The sequence below is a fragment of the Vanessa atalanta genome, chromosome 29 (assembly GCF_905147765.1).
Source record: "Vanessa atalanta chromosome 29, ilVanAtal1.2, whole genome shotgun sequence".
Classification (NCBI taxonomy): domain Eukaryota; kingdom Metazoa; phylum Arthropoda; class Insecta; order Lepidoptera; family Nymphalidae; genus Vanessa; species Vanessa atalanta.
This window is the reverse complement of record NC_061899.1, coordinates 2,646,147-2,665,770: the sequence shown is the minus strand read 5'-3', so window position 1 is coordinate 2,665,770 and position 19,624 is coordinate 2,646,147. Positions and strand designations below refer to the sequence as shown.

Genomic DNA, 19,624 nt, shown 5'->3' with positions numbered 1-19,624 from the left:
TCAAAACAATGTATTTTTTTTATTATTTTCCATCGCATACTCGTTACTACGAGGGTTCAATAATTTTAATTAGAAACTAGCGACTGCGTATTTGACCTCACGCTTGGGGTCGAATATTTTATATTGTAGTCCTAAATCACTTTGCGCAAGCCCGTCTGAATAGGTACCACCAGATATTCTACCGCCAAACAGCAGTACTCAGTATTTTTGTGTTCCGGTTTGAAGGGTGAGTGAGCCAGTGTACAGTACCATCGTCTATGGGCGATGGTAACCACTTACCATGTTTGGTACCAATTTTCTATACAGATATACTTAATACTTTAGGAGATTACCAGATTAATATATCTCGTTGTTTGATACATAATTAAATTAAACGCTAAGATTTTTTTAATATCATTAACTCACATAGCTGGGTGTCTTAGTGGTACGTGGTCAATTACGCCCATAGCCTTATGTACTGTCAGAAGATTAAGTCCCACCGATAACAGGATCGTTAACTCTATACTTGCCAAGTAAGACCAATGCCTTAAAGGAAGCGAATCTTAACCAACGATACGAGCTCGCAAGCTCCACTGAAATTTTCAGGTGCTTAATTTACATTTATAATTAATTTCGTGCTCGACGGTGAGGAAAACATCGTGGAAAATTTGCATATGGCCGACGAAAATCTGCCTCATTCATATACTAACCCGCATTGGAGCTGCGTGGTGGAGTAACCTGCAAGCCTTGTTCTTAATAAAGCAAAAGTAACATTCTTTAGGAAAATATTCATTTTGGAAATCATTGATGAAGAATGAATGATAAAAAACATCAACTCCTAAAACATACATAAATACCATATTATCTAAACTATTTTAGTCTATTAATGAATATTATTTTTACATAGATCTATTCATATTCAACGTAAAAGAGCATATAGCGACATATAAACTAAAGAAAGAACAAGACGAAATACGTACGAAATTCTACAAGGAGATACGCGATAAAATTAAAGAGGTTGAAGCGTTTTTAAAGGCAAATCCGTAAGTTAATGATATTTTTTATATGCCTACTCCTAAAGATTTGCAAGCCTTTAGGAATTGGTAGACAAGGAAGCGGTTCAGATTCGGTCCTTTGGAAATTCCGTTCTGCCTCTTTCCAGAATATGATAATTTCATTATTGAAAGGAGCTAAGTTCTCTCTTCCAGCTCCTAGAAAAGACTGTATAGGATCGTTCTATATGGATTGTTAAGTGCACTCTGCTAATTAGAAAAGTACCAGTAGTGATCCATACGGTATTAGAGTCGCATCAGGCGTCATACCTGGCAATCACTCCAAACACTCAACCGTCGGTAGGCAACAACCGTCCTTTTAAATTATTTAGCTAATAGCCAGGTTTCTCATAATGGCGCGGGATCTTACAACAAAAATCGTCAAATCAGCTCTTACGGCACCTACCAAATTGTTGGCAATCGAAGTCTTAAAATCAATCTTAATTTAGTTTACAGAATTAAATTGGATTGGATGTGACTACCATAATCATTTCGGAATACCAAAAATAAGTTATGCTCTGAATTCAACAGAAAAAAAAATACCATCCGCAGTAGTTTTTTCTCATATTAAATAAAGATAAGCTAGGAAAAATTTGAGCCTTCTTCCCTTTTATTTCATCATGATTTATTTCAAGACTTACAAATGTGTCATCGAATGATATTAAACTACTTAGTATGACCTTTCAACTCGAAGTATATGTATATATTGTTAATATGTGTGCAATAATTATGTGTTAATTAAGTAAACATTAAATATGGTAATTAAGTTTATTGCAGAAGACATGTCGTGTTATGTTAGAGGGAGAAAATTGGAGAAAAATTAATAGGAGTTGATACACAAACAAATTCTTCTGAGTACACATTGCTGTTATATATTACATAGTATATATCTTACTACATAGATATAATATAGATAGATGAAATGACTGTATTTTGCATGTTTTCAGGTACACTAAAAATGAAAAGGAGAAGGATGAACTAGACAATTTGAATATGGCTGAGCCTCCATTTTTACCTGATCCGAGGACATTTATAGCTGAAGAGAACGGTAGATTATATTTTGTTGATGTGGTACTTATCTTAGTTCTAGGGTTTTGTGCAAGATTTATTTAAAAAAATATTGTCTTTGAACAGTAAAATCTGTATATTTTACTGCAAGAGTGTAACAATCCGATCTCCTCACAGAGCGTGCTTTTGCGAAGTATTTGAAGACTTGCATGACAAGAACGAGATCTGGTGAAATTAATCTACGCAAGTACAGGTATTTTAAGAAATATTCGTCATTTTAAATCACTATCAAGTATGAAAGCTGCATGTAGTTGTAAAGTAACTATAAAATAAGAATAATTCATCTGTTGCTTGTCTAAATAGGCAACGTGTACCTTATCAAGAATTTGCGATTCAAATCCGTGAATCACGATTTATATCAATTCAATTTCTTTATAATTGATCTCGTGCTCAGCTGTGAAGTAAAATATCGCAAGGACACTTGCTTACCTATATAAGCTCCAAAACATCTCCTTAAGAGGAGAGGAAGCCTAAGACCAGCAGTGGGATCTATACAAGCTTATAATAAATGGGTAAGTAACTAAGTCTGTCTGTTACGTTTCAAAGGCTAAACCCCTGAAACGAATTTGATAAAATTAGGAATGAAGCAAACTTCAGCCAAAAGGAAGGACATATGCCAGTTTTCTATACCAAACACATTACGACCAGACCTTCTCTTAACACACGGGCAATACTGTGAGCGAGATATAGCATAATAAATGCATCGCCTTTTAATAGTGCTGGGTCATTTCAGATTTTACGTAAAACGAAACGAACCGGTTTTTTACATTTACAAAACAGTTCTTTGAAAGGGTTATAAAAAAAAACCGGTTTGTTTTCATAGGTTCGAGAACTTAGTATATTTACGATACTTTACTGAAATAATGTATATTCAACACCGGAGTCATATTATATAATTTTGAAAATAGACTTCGATTTTATAATTTATTTGGATTAATTCTACGTCACGCACTTATTTGCATTTAAAAAAACAGAAAGTTAAGAAATATTTTTAAATTATTTGTAATTTTAACTATTACGGCTGAGGATTACCCGATTATAAGCAGTTAATACTAAATCTGTAATAAAAAAATAATAAGCGTATAAGTAGCCTACGAAAACTTTTTTTTTTTGTTTCGTAATTTTTTAATTCTTCTACAAACAAATTTGAATTTGTATTTCTGTAGGAATAAGATTCAAATCCAAAGTAGTTCTTTATAACTGGTTTAATATTCATACAATAATAGTCCTTACGGCGATCAAAATAAAGTGCTTAGTCAGTTACGCGTGATCGGAACCGGTTCGCGCAGCGGTACCAAGAAACAGGTTTTTCGATTTAGTCTTTTCTTCTACAACCAAATTTGTATTGTATTTCTATAGAAATAAGATTCATTGTAGCATATTCGTTACTTCAAATCCAAAGTAGTTCTTTATAACTGGTTTAATATTCATACAATAATAGTCCTTACGTCTATCAAAATAGAGTGCTTAGTCAGTTACACGTGAAAGGAACCGGTTCGCGAAGCAGTACCAAAACGACGGCCGCCGGTGCCGAGTGTCGTCTCGTTCGTTTTAAATCCAGAAACAGTTCGTTCGTTCTTTTTAAAGTAACTAGTTCTTAAAACTGTTTCTGAAAAAAACTCCCAGCACTACCTTTTAATTATATATAAAATATAAGCTTCAAAGTAACAGTATAAAATCTTATCACTCATTGCAGGATTTGCAGTGGAGTTTTAAACCTAGACTTACTGGTCACACCGCCGCAACCGAAAAAAATCAGCGGAGGAATATTCTTGACAACGTGTAAGTTTTATTCTTCTTATGATTAGCAATGTTATTAAGGATAAACCGCGGGACACAGCTAGCTTATAAATGTATATTCATAGGATATGTTTAAATAACACACTAGTTTTATATATGAGCTTTATAAAACAGTCAGTTTGTTGTCAATACACTCAAATCGATCGTAAATCTAGTTTGAACATGTCATTGAACGATAAGAAAATGAAGTCCAAGGAGAACACAAATGCACCTTAGTCATTTTAGAAAACAATCAAGTAGATTACAATGTATTAAAATGTTTCTTTACTTTACATTTTTGTCAAATTTTGGGTCACTTTAATTTCGTCGTCTTAATCTTGTTCCAAAATTATTCATAGGACTTTTTAGGCTAAGGACACATTATCTTGTTTTAACTTATGCGTTGTTAGACTCTTTTTCATTCTTCTCCAAAATAAACTATGCTCTGATTCTTCTTTTGGCCATACTATGTAAGTCTTCGTGAGCATTAGATAGTGAAGAGTGTTTGGACGAAGACGTCTCGGTATTTCTTCGAGCAGGATCAGAATCAAGTCTTCTCTACGCGTTTCTAACAGTCTGTAAGAAATGGTCAAATGATATTTTAAAGTCTCTGTTTGTACGAACTAGATCTATGTGAATGATTTAAGACAAATATTTGAAACTCTCGCACTCAAACTTGACGAAAATATTACATAACCAGAGATACATGAGCCACGAGACTAAAGGCAGTTCATTCTTTTCAAACGTTTTGAGGACTTCTTAACAGAAAATATATGATTTTTATAAACACAAGGTGCAGTTTTATAAGCCAAACACTACACTGAAGACAGTCATAATAATATTACATTTAGAATCGTAAGATATTTTGTCCTTTCTGAGAATTTCAGTGCATGTGTAATAAAATGTCATTATTGTTAAAATACGTAATGATTTCAATACCTGTGCTGAGCAAGATGCATTTCAAATTGACACCACTGACTCAGCAAGAATCTCTTTGATATGATAAGCATAATGGATCGGGACCGGTCCATGCAAGAAACTATGTTCTCTAAGATCGAGAGACCAACCTGTGAATAAGAAAGAATTAATTTTAAATTATTATACTATAAAAGTAATTTTAACAAACGGAGGAGATCCAACAGAATTGAGTAATTTTCAGTTTTCTTTTTTTTAATTAATATCATCAATATTAAAAGTATTTCTACTGAACAATTTCGAGTAAACAAACAACTGAATAAAATTCTAATTGTGTACATCCACAGCTAGAAAAATGCTCTACTTTAAAAACATGTGAAAGAACAACATCGGACATCGGAACGCATAATTCTATTTGACGCATCTTTTCTGAATTCTTCAGATGTTTTCCATCAAACGTCAAGCATGGATCTACTTTACAGTGCTTCAATTTAAACTTGCAATCTTTGTTTGACATCCATTTCTTCTGACCACTTTACCATCTTACATTTCGCTGTTTAAAATATTAAAATAAAAATAAATGTTACAGCACCTGAAAGTCTCTCTCGTGGAGACAAACGCTCACATTGCAATCCCTCTCGACGTGGGGTAGAAGCTGGTCCAATACCCAAGCCCTGTCCTCGTTACAGTACGAAACAAACACGTCATAGTTAAATATAGACCCATCTGAAAAAATAATCCTACGCAATTGAAATCGCCCATAACAATGGCCGCCATACCAACTACCTTACTGAAATTTAATTTGTTTTAGTCGAATAGTTCTAAAAAAAATTGCTTAAAATGGGTATCCATTTAATGGGCAAAGTCGTCTGTGCAAATCCGGAAAGGGCTAGTTTACAAATAAGAGCTTACACAAAATACTAACACTGTTGAATCTAATATGTAGCCAATCTCCTCAGAATCATTTATTTCAAACTAAAGCTATGTCTACTTTATACAATGTACAATGATTTGTATCGATTGATAAACTGTACTCACCGTCGTAGACATCTTTCTTATGAATCAAGCTCAACATTGCTGAGTTTCTCATTGTTATCACGAAATATCTCAAGTTCTTCCTGAAGACATAGACGAAACACAACAACGGGAACAGCACACCGGGGATGATGAAAAGTAAGAATTTGTTCCAATAGCGTATATATTCGTCAGGCATGTCAAATTCTCGATTTTTTTTAAAACACGAATCTATCTCTGACACGGATTTCGTTACGCCATCGGTTACTATCAAACATGCGTACATGTCAGTTAAATCATTAGTATCCAAAAATAAATAATTTCCGACGACATCTGGACTAAAATCGCTATTACAATTTTTGGCTTCCTTGCATATACTCGTTAAGTTACTCCTTTGGCGTATTATATCGTTGAAATACTGGAATCCTGTGTGAAATGATAAAGGACTTCTTGCACTGCGGTTTAGTTCTGTTATTAATGTAGTCTTTTGTTTTAATTCATTCTTCAAGCCAACTTCATATATATCTCTTGCGTGACAATTACAAATCAAGAAATTTCCAGATAGAGATATGTATGTAAGATTCTCTACGTCGTAATACATTTCTCGGGTTACGAGGTTAATATTATTACTTTTCAACGATAGTAACTTTAAATTCTTCATGTACGAAATCAAATCACTAAACCAAGCCGCTATCCTGTTGTTATCTAAATCGAGTATTTGTAATTTTTTCAAGCTGTGCGCCACATGTGGTGGTATGCTCACTATTTCATTATTGGTCAATTTTAAAATTTCCAAATTCGATAGATTTTGAAATACGTTCATATTCCGCAGCGCTACGTTTTCAGCGAACAGTATCTGTAGTGAATTATTTAAATCTCTGAACACATTCGGTGTGCTCAGTATTTCATAATTACCTGAAACGTCGAGATATTTCATTGACGGAAAGTAGAATACGTCGTCCCTTATTCTGTTTAAGCCAGCGTAACAAATTGATAATCGCTTTAGTTTCCTCTCGACGCCCTTTAATATGTTAATATTTCGCTGACCAAAATTTGTAAATGACAAATCTAATGATTCCAAATTTAAATTTCGTAATATATCCAAAGATTCGAAGTACATATCTCTTTGCTGTCCATTTTCATCGTAAGCGTAATTTCTGCTTAAATCTAAATGCTTTAAAGCTGTCAGAGAACTAAAAGCATTAGTTTCGATATAATGTATATTATTTTCTCCTAAGTATAGATTTCTCAGTTTTGGCATCCTTTGGAACGTGTGGCTGCCCAATGCTTGTATGGAGCATGAACGTAGATCTAGTTCTCTTAAGTTGCTGAACGTGAAGGCTTGAAATCCCACGGACCACAAAGTTAATTCTGAAAATAATAGTGAAAATATTGACAATTAAATTTTTATTGACTGTTGATTATATGACGACCTCCTTGATCGAGTAGTGTGTTTCACCGGTTTTAAGGGGTACGCCACTACGAGGTCCCGGGTTCGATTCCCGGCCGAGTCGATGTAGAAAAAAATCATTAGTTTTCTATGTTGTCTTGGGTCTAGGTGTTTGTGGTACCGTCGTTACTTCTGATTTCCATAACACAAGTGCTTTAGCTACTTACATTGGGATCAGAGTAATGTATGTGATGTTGTCCAATATTTATTTATTTATTTATATTAGTATAAAAACGATAAACCCGAACATACTACCAAATATATATATATGACAAATCGAGAATCTCCTCCTCTTTTTGATTATGTAAATAAATAGAATTATCTATCGGAACAGGAAGAAATTGCGCAAATTTTAAACGGTTCTAGCTTTAAATTAAGTTGGAGATCCAAACATTAATTCTAACATTGATAGGAGAGTTATTTACAATAAAAACCCTTAAACAGTTAAATAAATCAATAGGTAATACCAGTTGCAGATATTTCATCACATCTTCTACTACTTAGCAGGAATACTTCGTATTACTTTGTTCCGGTTTGTTAAAGGTGAGTATACTAGTGTAACTAGAGACGCAAGGTACAATGCACGTCAATAAATAATTAAACGCACTTTTGCTGGTATTCAGAACTGTACCCCTACTAGTATTTGTCTATCGCTAGCTAATAATACGATTGCTGGTGGAGACACACTTTACAGTCTTTTTCGTGGACAATATCTGCTGCCCTACTATGAAGAAAGTAAAGAAGTTGAAAATATCCTAGCACTTAACGTGTGAATTTTAACCGATGATTGTGGGTTGCAACTATAGAGGTTTTATATGCTCGATTTCGTGATTGACGGTTAAATATGGTTGAAATGGTTGTATGCGAGGTGGAATATGTTTGAAATCTTCTCCATAAGAGGAAAGGCGTTTGGCCAGTAGAAAATTTACAGGCTTTTTCTTCCTATTTTGGGGGACAAAACATCGCTCAAACACGTACCAAGTGAAAAATAAAATGAAAGTAATGCTTACGTTTCCCATACGTGGTTATATTCGTATTCATATTGATCTCATGTGTGTTTGACGCGTTTAACGCAACATCATACGTTTCAGCTTTATCTAGTGTTCCGAAATTATTACCATATAACGTTAAATACACTAAGGTATCTGCTAAGCTGCGGTCTAGTCTATCTGTCCATTTAAACACCTGAAAAAGACGATTAAGCAATTTATTTTTGTAATAAAACTTAAGGTTTTCGGGATTCCAATAATAGTCAATTGTTGGTGACAAATCGTATCAGATAGTTTAAAAGCACAAAAAAAGTTTAGAGACTGTAAATTAGATAAGTAGTTATATAAATTATCATCATCACCACGACCACCATTATCACTAGAGGACCAACATCATTATTATCATTATTTTCATCACAGTCATCACTATCAGCAAAACCATCATTATGATCATTGTCACCATAACCACAACTGTTCTCATCATCAGTATCACCCTACTCATCATCGTCGCCATCATGAACGTTCATCACACATCTCAACATTAATAAAAATACAATATTTCTGATAAATAAAATTAATGGGATTAAAATTAAACCAACTGTATATACAGTTTCAATTTTGTTGCCACTTCAAACATACGAACACTATTGAGAAGTTTATATATTATTCGTTTTGTGGCTTTGCGCAAACATATAGCACTGATTGGGTTTTGCTTGTATTGTTGTGATCCAGTTTGAGTTGAGTGAGCCAGTCTCCCATTAACAGCCCGTAAATTTACCAGTGCTGAGCTAAGGCCTTCTCTCATTTTGAGGGGAACGTTTGTTTGGAGCTATTCCACCATGCTGCTTCAATGCGGGTTGGTGGATACACATGTGGCTGAATTACGTTGAAATGAGACACATGCATGTTTCCTCACGATGTTTTCCCTCACCGCCGAGTACGAGATGAATTATAGAATCTGTTAAGATGCAAGCGTTCTAACCACTTAGCCATCTCGGCTCAGAGCCAGTCTAATAAGACACAATGGACAAAACTTCTTAATTCTTAACGGCAGCGTGTTGGCAACAAATGGCGCAGTCTAACATAAAAAATCGCAGGATTGATCCTGAACCCTTGTCCTATTGTCGTACCCAATCCTAACACAAGCTTTAAGCTTAACTGGAGGGGTAAATAGGTAATATTAGTAATTCCTAAAACAAAACCCAATGTCTTTGGGTTCGTGACTACTACCAGAAGGCTCTTTGGCCAGTACTTTCATACTCACCGCTGGTACACGAGTCAATCTGCAACTGACCATACTCATATACCTAATCCTTCGATTTTGAGTGCTTTTGAAGTTAGCTACTTCATATTGTAATTTATTAATACCTTCACGAGACGAAATCGTTATACTCGACGTGTTTATATCTGAAAAATATCAAGATTATAGATACAGTTATAGATAGAGATCTATTATACCAATCTTAACTAATATGACGTGCTGAAATTGTCTGGAATTATGATTGTTGGGAAAAAGTAGCTACTGAGTTTTGAGAACGAGACTCTCTGAACCGGTGGTAGATTTACGTTTATCTATAAAGTATATTTTAATTTAGATTCTTGATTATTGAACACGTGCAAGCTTTTTAGGATTTATAAAGTGACGTAATGTAAAGTATTGAAATTCTCGTATCAAAAGCCTTATCGAATAAGGAGATACAAATAATCCTAAGATTAACATAATTCAATCGATTCGCTAAAAACAGCAATATAAACAGTTCTCAGATCAGTTATGCCCCAGTCAGATAGTTCCCCTAAACTCGCATTTTTTATGTGTGGGTAAGCAGGTGGGCTAATGGGCCATCTGATGTTAAGTCGCCATCACTCATAGACTGGAGCTTAACATTAACCATTCTATACATCGCCCAGTGCCACCAACCTTGGGAACTAAGATGTTATGTCCCTTATGCCTGCAGTTGCACTGGCTAACTAACCCTTCAAACCGATACTAACACATCGATACTAAGTTTCTGTTTGGCGGCAGAATAACTGATAAGTGGGTTGGCCAGATGAGCTTACACAAGCTGTACAACCATGTAACATACACTTACGTAAATACACACACACACCCATGGACACACATACATTCACGAGCACAAATCCAATTTATTAATATCGTAAGTACTTATCGTTTTATAATGTACGTTTAAGTTTGGTGTGTTAACTATTTACTGTAAAAATTTAATAAATAGTTCCTATCCTATATTGTTGTCTTAGATTTTCGCGATTATTACACATTGAAATAAAACTAGTTGTTTAGATGTTAAAATAATTAATATACGCGATTAAATCCGGTAAAAACTAGTTTTAGTTCCTATCCTAATGGTAAGGAAACCCTTAGTACAGGGCAACTTGGTTTGGGCACCTGCCTCTCACACAAAATCCTGCTTTTTATTGAGGCACATGAAAAATATAAGCTGAAATATCCGAGAGAGTGAAAGAGAGAGACAAATTTATTATTACAATTAATATACTCTACAACACCGACATTTAAAACTACAACTATTTATCCTGAATTCATAATGAATATCACAGACTAGTCAAACTCTCGACCAATGATATCGCGTCAATTGACTGTCAAAGTTGGATATTCGCCATTTGTACAAAAAAAATTAAAATAGTAGCAATCCCCCAAATTAATTAAGAAATTACTAATACTCCTATTTACCCCTCCTTTAAAACTTATCACTTGTTTTGACTACTGTCTTCCCCACGCCTAACCCTTTAACTGTATTTTTAGATGTTGAAAAAGAGTAATTACTCAGTTTCTTGCCGATTCTTCTCGGTAGAATCTACATTCCGAACCGGTGGTAGCTTTATTTTAAATAGTTTGTTAAATGACGATTCAAAAGTGCTTGTAAAAGCCTACTTGAATGAAGTATATCTTGATTTGATTTGGGTTATTCTACAGGATCGATCCTGCTACTTTTTAGATCGCTAGGCGGCCCTTAAACTTTTGCTCTATCGACGCATGTCTCACTGATGGTCTTTGCTTGGATCAAGTCATAAACTCACCTTCCACAGCGTTTAATCTCCCAAATTTGTCGACCCATTTCTGTACGTCCGTCATATAACCAGTTAGACATGTTGTGTCTTTTGGGTCGCTCTTCCAGTCCCGTTTATCAAAATTTTTATCAGCAATCACTACAGCTATGTATAATAAACAGCTAAGGCTGAAACCAAAAATGGAGGGGATGAGAGTTCAATAACTAGTCTCGTTACCATATTACGTAATTCGATGATTTCTGGTAATCAAACTGACTTTAGTTTTACTTAAGATGATCTAGAAACGAAATGGTCATATGCCAAAATATTTGTCTTACGTAGTCTTCTAAGTTTATATGTAATATATCCTATTATGTCAGCTTAGCTGGAAATATATTTGTCAAGCCGTATCGATTGGACAACGATGCGTGACATATAATTAATATATATACAAAACTTTCAAACATAATATATTTATAGATAATTATTGAAGAGTCCGTGACGATATGTCTTTAATAATATATATTATGTTTTATTAAAGTTTTTCGTATATATAGGCAATAATAACGATTATATCCAAAATAAATAAACAAATGACGTCACAGTGACCGAAATAATTGAGAAAATTAAAAAAATAAATTGACAAACGTTAAATTTTTTTTACTTTTTTTTTAATTTATCTAAGTATTAGTTACATAGTCTGTGATAGGAACATTCTTAGTACTTTTTTCCTTCTTCCAGTAAACAATACGTAAGACAGATGGTCCTGCGCCTGAGTTCTGTCCTATCCTGACCGAAAGGCCGTCACATTGGATCACCAGGTTCAAGGAATAAACAGTACCTTTATATTTGTGGATATGCCTAAACAAGATCATATGTCCTGCGCAGAAGACTTGATTCGCCACCGTGACCAAATTTGATAAGAGTATCAACATGTACATCACAAATCATGATCGGATACTCTAGGATGTATACGAGGAGTATCACAACTTAAATACGACTACCTATTACAACTTAAACACTCTTATAACCTTTAAATGAAATCAACAATACTTACATTTCGTATAAAAACATTTTACAAAATCCATTAATCCCAAAATGTCAGCTAACATAAACACGTAACATTTTGTTTATAAATAAAATGTTTTATTTACACATAAATAAAAATATAAACACGTGTCTTGTTCGTTTTTTAACATTAACAAGAAAACCGAGCGCGAATCGTAAAAAATAAATGACACATGAAATAAACTCATACCGTTTCGAATTTATATCTTATCTTACAAATAAAATACAAAATTTAATCTAATGTTGAAAATGATTGGTCGTGATCGAGATACTTAGTGTGCGTTATCGGATGTTTATCTTTTAATAAAACAGATTACTATTACGTCTGCCTTTTGAAATAAATTGCAATGATATTAATGCGAATTATCTGAATAATTCTCGTATTAAATTATCTGTAAATATATTATCAATTCGAGTATTGTATGCATGGATGAATTTTAATGGCTTAGTCCGTATTGTAATCGATAAGGGTAAAAGTAAAATGAAACGAAATCCGAAAAAGGTACAAATTATTCTTGATTTCAAATAGTTTGGCATCTAATGGAGATATCTAATGGAACGTCTAATGGAGGGCACTTGGTTGTCAGGGATCACGATCGCTCATAGACATAATCGCCGTAAATACCAAAAGTAATTTCGACATTGAACCATCACACTTGAACTAAGATGTTATGTCCTTTGAGCTCGTAGTCATGGCTCATTCAATCTTCAAACTATACTAACAAATACTAAGTTAACTAAAGTACTTAAGTATTTAGGATATCTTTGCTGTTCGGTAGATTATCCCATAAGCGAATTGTACATGGACGGGCTTGCAATAAGACCTATCATATCAGACCCGAGGTAGGTCATATTGACCTGACACATAAAGTCAAAGTCAAAGTCAAAAATCTTTATTCAATATAGAAGTGTTTACACTTGCTTATTGATAGTCAAAAATCTACCACCGGTTCGGAATTTAGCACCTCGGACCTGAGAAGGACCGGCGAAAGAAACTCAGTGGGATATATTTTTTTTTACCATTTTGCATGTACAATGATATTATAGTTATTTGAAACAGCCTGGAGGCGATCATTTCATTCCCAAGGTGTGCAGTCAACTAAAAAGTCATTAGTGTTGTAATATCCTTTAGCACACAAACGCTCTTTAACGATTCTTTTGAATTTTATAATTGAATAATTTTGAACGTTTTCTGGGAGCCTGTTGTAAAAACGTATACATTGCCCCAAAAAAGAGTTACTAACCCTGTGTAATCGGGTACTTGGAGTAACAAGTTTATTCTTGTTCCTAGTGTTAATAGAATGTACGTCACAATTTCTGGGAAAATCCTTTATGTTTTTGCGTACATACATAACTTTATCAAAAACAAATTAAGAAGCGACAGTCATTATTTTAATTTCTTTAAATTTACCTCTTAACGAATCTTTTGGGACCAGGTTATAAATTGCACGAATAGCCCTCTTCTGCAGTACAAAAATAGTATTAATGTCAGCTGCATTACCCCAGAGTAGGATGCCATACGACATTATACTATGGAAATAACTTAAGTACACAAGGCGAGCCGTATCCACATCAATCAAAAGTCTAATTTTTTTTACCGCATAGGCTGCAGAGCTGAGTTTATTCGTCAATTTATTTATATACATGCAACTGACAACATTATTATACTTCAAATATAAATAAAAAAGGTTGATTATACCCAATGATATACTTTCACGTGTTTAAAATATTACTTACTATACTAGTTGCGTGTTAGGAGGCGATTGTAGGTTATAGGTTTAAAAGATCCTATGTCCTTCCTTGGGGTTCAAGCTCAAGGTTCATTGGTTTAGCCGTTAAGGCTTGAAAGTCAGACAGACTTTTCTTGGTGGTAGAGCTTTGTGCGAGCCGGTCTGGGTAGGTACTACCCACTCATCAGTTATTCTACCGCCAAGCAGCAGTACTCAGTATTGTTGTGTTCCGGTTGGAAGGATGAATGAGCCAGTGTAACTACAGGCACAAGGGACATAACATCTTAGTTCAAGGTTGGTGGCGCATTGGTGATGTAAGGAATGGTTAATATTTCTTATAGCGCCGTTGTCTATGGGCGGTGTTTACCACTTACCATCAGAGGCGCCATTTGTCAGTTTACCTTTCTATTTTAACTTGAAATTTTCAATCTATTAAACAAATGACATAATTTGGATTACAGTACAAATACCGAAACGGTTACAACCAATGAAGTATCAAGTACAATACAGGGCGCCATCGCCTCCGCCTCCAGGGGTCACCAGAACTCCAGAGGAAATCGAAGCTGAACTCAAGAAGGTTGAGGCTCAATATGAGAAGCTCGCTCTAGTTTGTATCGAGTAAGTTTTTCTTTTAAATAATCTCATAATCATAATGAATGTACTTTCACACAAAATTTCAACTCACACTATATTCCTTGTCATTTTTTTTTTAGCATTAGCAGCCCGTAAATGTCCCACTGCTGGGATAAAGACTTCCTCTCCCTTTGAGGAGAAGGTTTGGAGCATATTCCACCACGCTGCTCCAATGCGGGTTGGCGGAATACGCATGTGGCAGAATTTCGTTGAAATTAGACACATGCAGGTTTCGTTACGATGTTTTCCTTCACCGCCGAGCACGAGATGAATTATAAACACAAATTAAGCACATGAAATTTCAGTGGTGCCTGCCTGGGCTTGAACCCGAAATCATCGGTTAAGATGCACGCGTTCTAACCACTGGGCCATCTCGGCTCATTAGTACCATTTCCTTGTCATTTATTTATTTTCATTATGACATAATGTCTCTCTCTTACTTTACGTTAAAGAAAGACAAGGACGACATCTGAAATCGGATGTCACCATCGATGTTTAAGCCAAATATCCGTTTTACAACTGATGTCACGAAATTCGGATATCACCCAGTATCAAAACAGAATTCGAGAATTTAATATCAATTTAACTCCATTAAGTTTTAACTAAACATTTTCATTCTATGCCTTCAGTCTGCCCCAAGACGTCATGTGGACGGAACCGCCTGTGATATGCCAGTGGCAGGAGACCAGAAATCTTTGGACCAGCAACTACGTAAACGATTACAAGTTTAACGAGGATAAACTCACCGTGCAGTTCAGGACTGGCGTTCTTTGTACGGATATTATTTTTTTATAATAGACTCTCAGATAATATAAATGATTGGAACTTGTATGAAAGGTTGAGGCAAATCCTTACTCCTGATAATTTATAATATTTTGTTAAATATGAATATTACATTATTTTAATTTTATTCAGTAACCAATAATAGTTATATAGTTCATTAAAATAGCTAGAAATTGTTAAATAATTAATAAATTGAAACAAAAACGAAACGGAATAATTTAAATGAAAACAAGATTATATTGATAAGATATAATTGGTATTTAAACTCCACCCATAAAAAAAAGTTTTCCTTCCTTACGTCTTCATGGAGAAATCTCAGGTACGACGCAAGAAATTAACAATTTACAAAACATATGAGTCAGAAAAACAACAATATTATTGAGGATCTTACAAAGTCTTGGAATAGAGGAATTCGCTCCAAGGACAGTTCAACATGAAGAAGTAAAGCTGGTGTTATTGGCTTACGTATACCGCCCTTATATCGTTATAGAGTATCTTGGACTGTTAATATAGAACCTTTATGGTGTTTTAGGGCCAATCGGTATAGCAGCTCTCAGATATGGCAATATGCCATATCAAGGATGGGATATAAGACCAGATCCAAACAGGTAAGAACGGATATCTCATATTTTATTATATTAGGCATTGATATGGCTTATCAAAAGCGTTAAGTTAATCACGTGATACTAAATTCACTTCGCGGTGGGCTAAAAGGCGAGGCTTAGTATAGCTGTGTTTCAGTTTGAAGGGTGAGTGAGACATAACATCTCAGTTACCAATGCTGGTGGCGCATTGGTCAGGTAGAAATTGGTTATAACTATTTTTTTTTCGAGCTGTGTATTGCTGTTGGCCCTTTTGGCCACTACAACGTCACCGGGCGGGATAGGCGAGCTAAAATACTGAAGCCTTGATGTTGAGAACCCACTTAAGTGCTCAGAGTACGCGCGTCCAAAGGGTGCCTCCTGTTAGGCCGGACTTCAGCCTTCGTAATATTAAAATAACCACTTTTTACTAAATGCATATGTATGCATACACGGTACATATACCAAAACAACATATTTTTTCAACGTTTATCTGTCTGTCTGTCTGTTTGTTCCGTCAAATCTCTGGAACGGCTGGACCGATTAAAAATACGTTTTGAACGTCGACGAAACTTACGAAAATTTGGAAGTAAATTAAAGTGCAATTATGTACTAAATGTAATAGTGTTTTATTATAAATAAAGATATATTAATCATAAACTCTTAGTACACAATATAGCTGAGTTATTAAAAAATCGCATGAAATACGTAAATCTAAGGTTTGTTTACCTTTATTCCTACACACATTTGAATGAGCTATACGCGTACAGTTTATGTCCTAATAAGATAATGCGAGTATAAAATTATTTACTTGCAAATGTAATTATTTCAGTAAAGGCGTTATTATTACGGTGACTGGAGTTTGTCTGACTGTGACTTGGATTTGCGTCGCAAATACTGTTAAGTTGAAATGGATTGCCAATGCCACGACGTCGGCTCTGAAACAACACTTCGATAAGCCGTACAGCGTGAAGAGAATGGTGCAGGTATTGAAACCTGATACTAAACTAATTTTATATGAAGCTCTAATAACAACCACCAAGATCAACCGCCTAGCATAAAAGCTCCACCAATAAAATAGCTCCACAAAAGCTCTACCAAGTAGTACAAAACGTCCTGTGATTCTTCCCAAATCCTAAAGATATAATTAACTCATCAGCATTCGACGTCGAGCGACTATTGAGGCTTAAAGTATTTACCTGATTTAAAATTGGAAGTACTTAAGTATATTTCATTAGGTCAGGAAAAATTCCACTAACAATATATATGTTAAACATAGCATAGTAACTATATTTAATAATACCAAGTGATAATTTATAATAATTATCAAAAAACTATTTTCTTTGAGGGAGACCAAAAAAAAGTCTCGGTTAAATAATCTTTAGATTTATAAATAAATGTTAGAATATCTCAAATTCAAACACAAAATATTCTTTAATCAGGTAGGCTCATAAAAGCACTTTTAAATCATGACGATTTACAGTCGTGTTACAGTATCGAATTAAATGTAAATCTACCACCGGTTCTTAAAGTAGATTCAACCGTGAAGAACCGACGAGAAACTCAGTATTTACTCTTTTCCACCATTTTAATAACAGAGTATGTCAAGGAAGTAATCTTTCTTTCGGTATACTTACTATCACGAAGAAATATTCAAGGTTTTTACGTAAACTTTTTAATAATAAAATAGATTATATGCATCAGTTTTGTCTGATGAGTTTCGTCATTCGTGTAAAAATATATTATAAAGTTTTAATACTAATGATTTTTTTTTAATTATATAGGAAGACGGACGGCTAAATGGGCCACCTGGTGGCTTACCACCACTGGTGGGTGACCACTTATGGTCACCGCTGCCAATAGACATTGAAGCTGTAAGAAATAATAACTATTACTAACGTAACATCTTAGTTCCCAAGGTTGGTTGCGCATTGGCGATGTAAGGTATGGTTAATATTTCTTACAACGTCACTGTCTACGGGCGGTGGTGACCACTTACCATTAGATGACCCATTTGCTCGTCCACCTTCCGACATCATAAATAAAAACTTACATTACACCAATGCGCCACCAACCTCGGGAACTAAGATATTACGTCCCTCGTGCCTGTAGTTACACTGGCTCACTCACCCTTCAAACCGGAACACAACAATACTAAGTACGGTTTGGCAGTAGAATATCTATTTATTTATTTTAAATAAATCTCTTGTACTCTTGTACACGGGGTCGAAGTGGTGATAAATTCCTGTGTATCGGTAAAGCGGAAAGACTCGTTTTGAATAAATATCATGCTTACAGAAATAATGCATACTAGCCAATATCATTTGACCGGAAAAGTCTGACTGTAACATACATGTATATATTACGATAAAATATGATAACAAATACATAGAAAAAAAATATTTGGTGTCAATTTGAGTTGGCGTGAAAATATGCATGTACTGCGCGGTTTTTCCATTCGTCTATAAATAGATAGATTAAAAAATATACATATCAAGGCTTCACGGGTTTTATAATTAGGACTTTAGAAATATAAATTTTGATTGATCTTCGTCCCGTTAGTTACTTACCGACGCTGTTCAAAGGCGCCGTCGCCAAAAATACTTCATCTTAGCCGACTTCCTCATTCATGTATAGGAAAAATGTTTTAACTTCCGCCACCCACACTTTTGTGATCTCTGATGACTATTGAATTGATTTAAGAAAAAGAATTAAACTACCGTAAATTAGGGTAATAACGTAGGAATTTAAGGGCATAAAGATTCAAACGGCAGTTTTACGTAATTGATATTAGGAAAAACCATTTAATTCAAAATCACAAAATATTTCATCTGTATGAATTCCATTTTTTCTAAAATTGTTTACAATTTGTGTCGCATCGCAGGCGACGCAGAAAAATCTGACTAAACCGAATATATATATTATTTTTTTTACAGCAATTTTTTAACAGCCTGTAAATTTCCCACTGCTGTGCTAAGGCCTCCCACATTGTTTGGAGCATATCCCACCACGCTGCTCCAAAGCTGGTTGGTGGAATACACATGCGGCAGAATTTCATTGAAATTAGACACATGCAGGTTTCCTAACGATGTTTTCCTTCACCGACGAGCACGAGACTATTAGCCTGATCCTATTCTTTTATACCAATTGATTATTGACACATTTAAATTTACACTAAAATAACAACTGAATGTCGCATAAATCCTTCTTCCTGGAAATAAAATTTTTCGTTTACGGTGGTTGAATCATTTAGTCCGTTAAAATAAAAATGATTCGAGATGATTTTGGTATCATCAATGGACGTAATGAAATTAAACTAGACTAAATTGAACTGATTTCTTAAAGGAAAACATTATATTTTTTGTCCGAAATTTGGAACCTTGAAGTGCTCTCCCGCAAAGTGAACGTAGTAAGCAAACGTCACTGAACGAAGCCGTGCTAGATCTTGCACGTCTAAATGGTTGACGAGTGATTCAGGCTCACGTAATACCCTTAAGACGTTGCGACTGTTTTTTATATTAAATCGGTTGAAAAAACATATGACTCATGATATGTTGAT

General features: G+C 34.7%; 2 protein-coding genes across 2 annotated transcripts in view; one reads left to right on the top strand and one right to left on the bottom strand.

Annotated features, from left to right (window-relative positions):
* Window positions 1-19,624, top strand: part of LOC125075051 (dynein axonemal intermediate chain 7-like) — a 32,413-nt gene that overhangs the window by 7,548 nt on the left and 5,241 nt on the right. The window contains exons 11-18 of the mRNA XM_047686609.1: window positions 887-1,022; window positions 1,979-2,079; window positions 2,217-2,292; window positions 3,796-3,881; window positions 14,530-14,686; window positions 15,331-15,473; window positions 16,017-16,092; window positions 16,898-17,051. Of these exons, the coding sequence (XP_047542565.1) occupies window positions 887-1,022; window positions 1,979-2,079; window positions 2,217-2,292; window positions 3,796-3,881; window positions 14,530-14,686; window positions 15,331-15,473; window positions 16,017-16,092; window positions 16,898-17,051 (929 nt within the window). The remainder of the gene's footprint in view (window positions 1-886; window positions 1,023-1,978; window positions 2,080-2,216; window positions 2,293-3,795; window positions 3,882-14,529; window positions 14,687-15,330; window positions 15,474-16,016; window positions 16,093-16,897; window positions 17,052-19,624) is intronic.
* Window positions 4,013-12,465, bottom strand: LOC125075050 (toll-like receptor 13). Its single transcript, XM_047686608.1, has 8 exons — window positions 12,328-12,465; window positions 11,301-11,458; window positions 9,511-9,653; window positions 8,268-8,442; window positions 5,832-7,178; window positions 5,386-5,519; window positions 4,818-4,945; window positions 4,013-4,454 (listed from the first exon to the last, which is right to left on the bottom strand). Exons 1-8 carry the CDS (start codon window positions 12,342-12,344, stop codon window positions 4,244-4,246), a joined length of 2,313 nt encoding a protein of 770 aa, XP_047542564.1. The 5' UTR covers window positions 12,345-12,465; the 3' UTR covers window positions 4,013-4,243.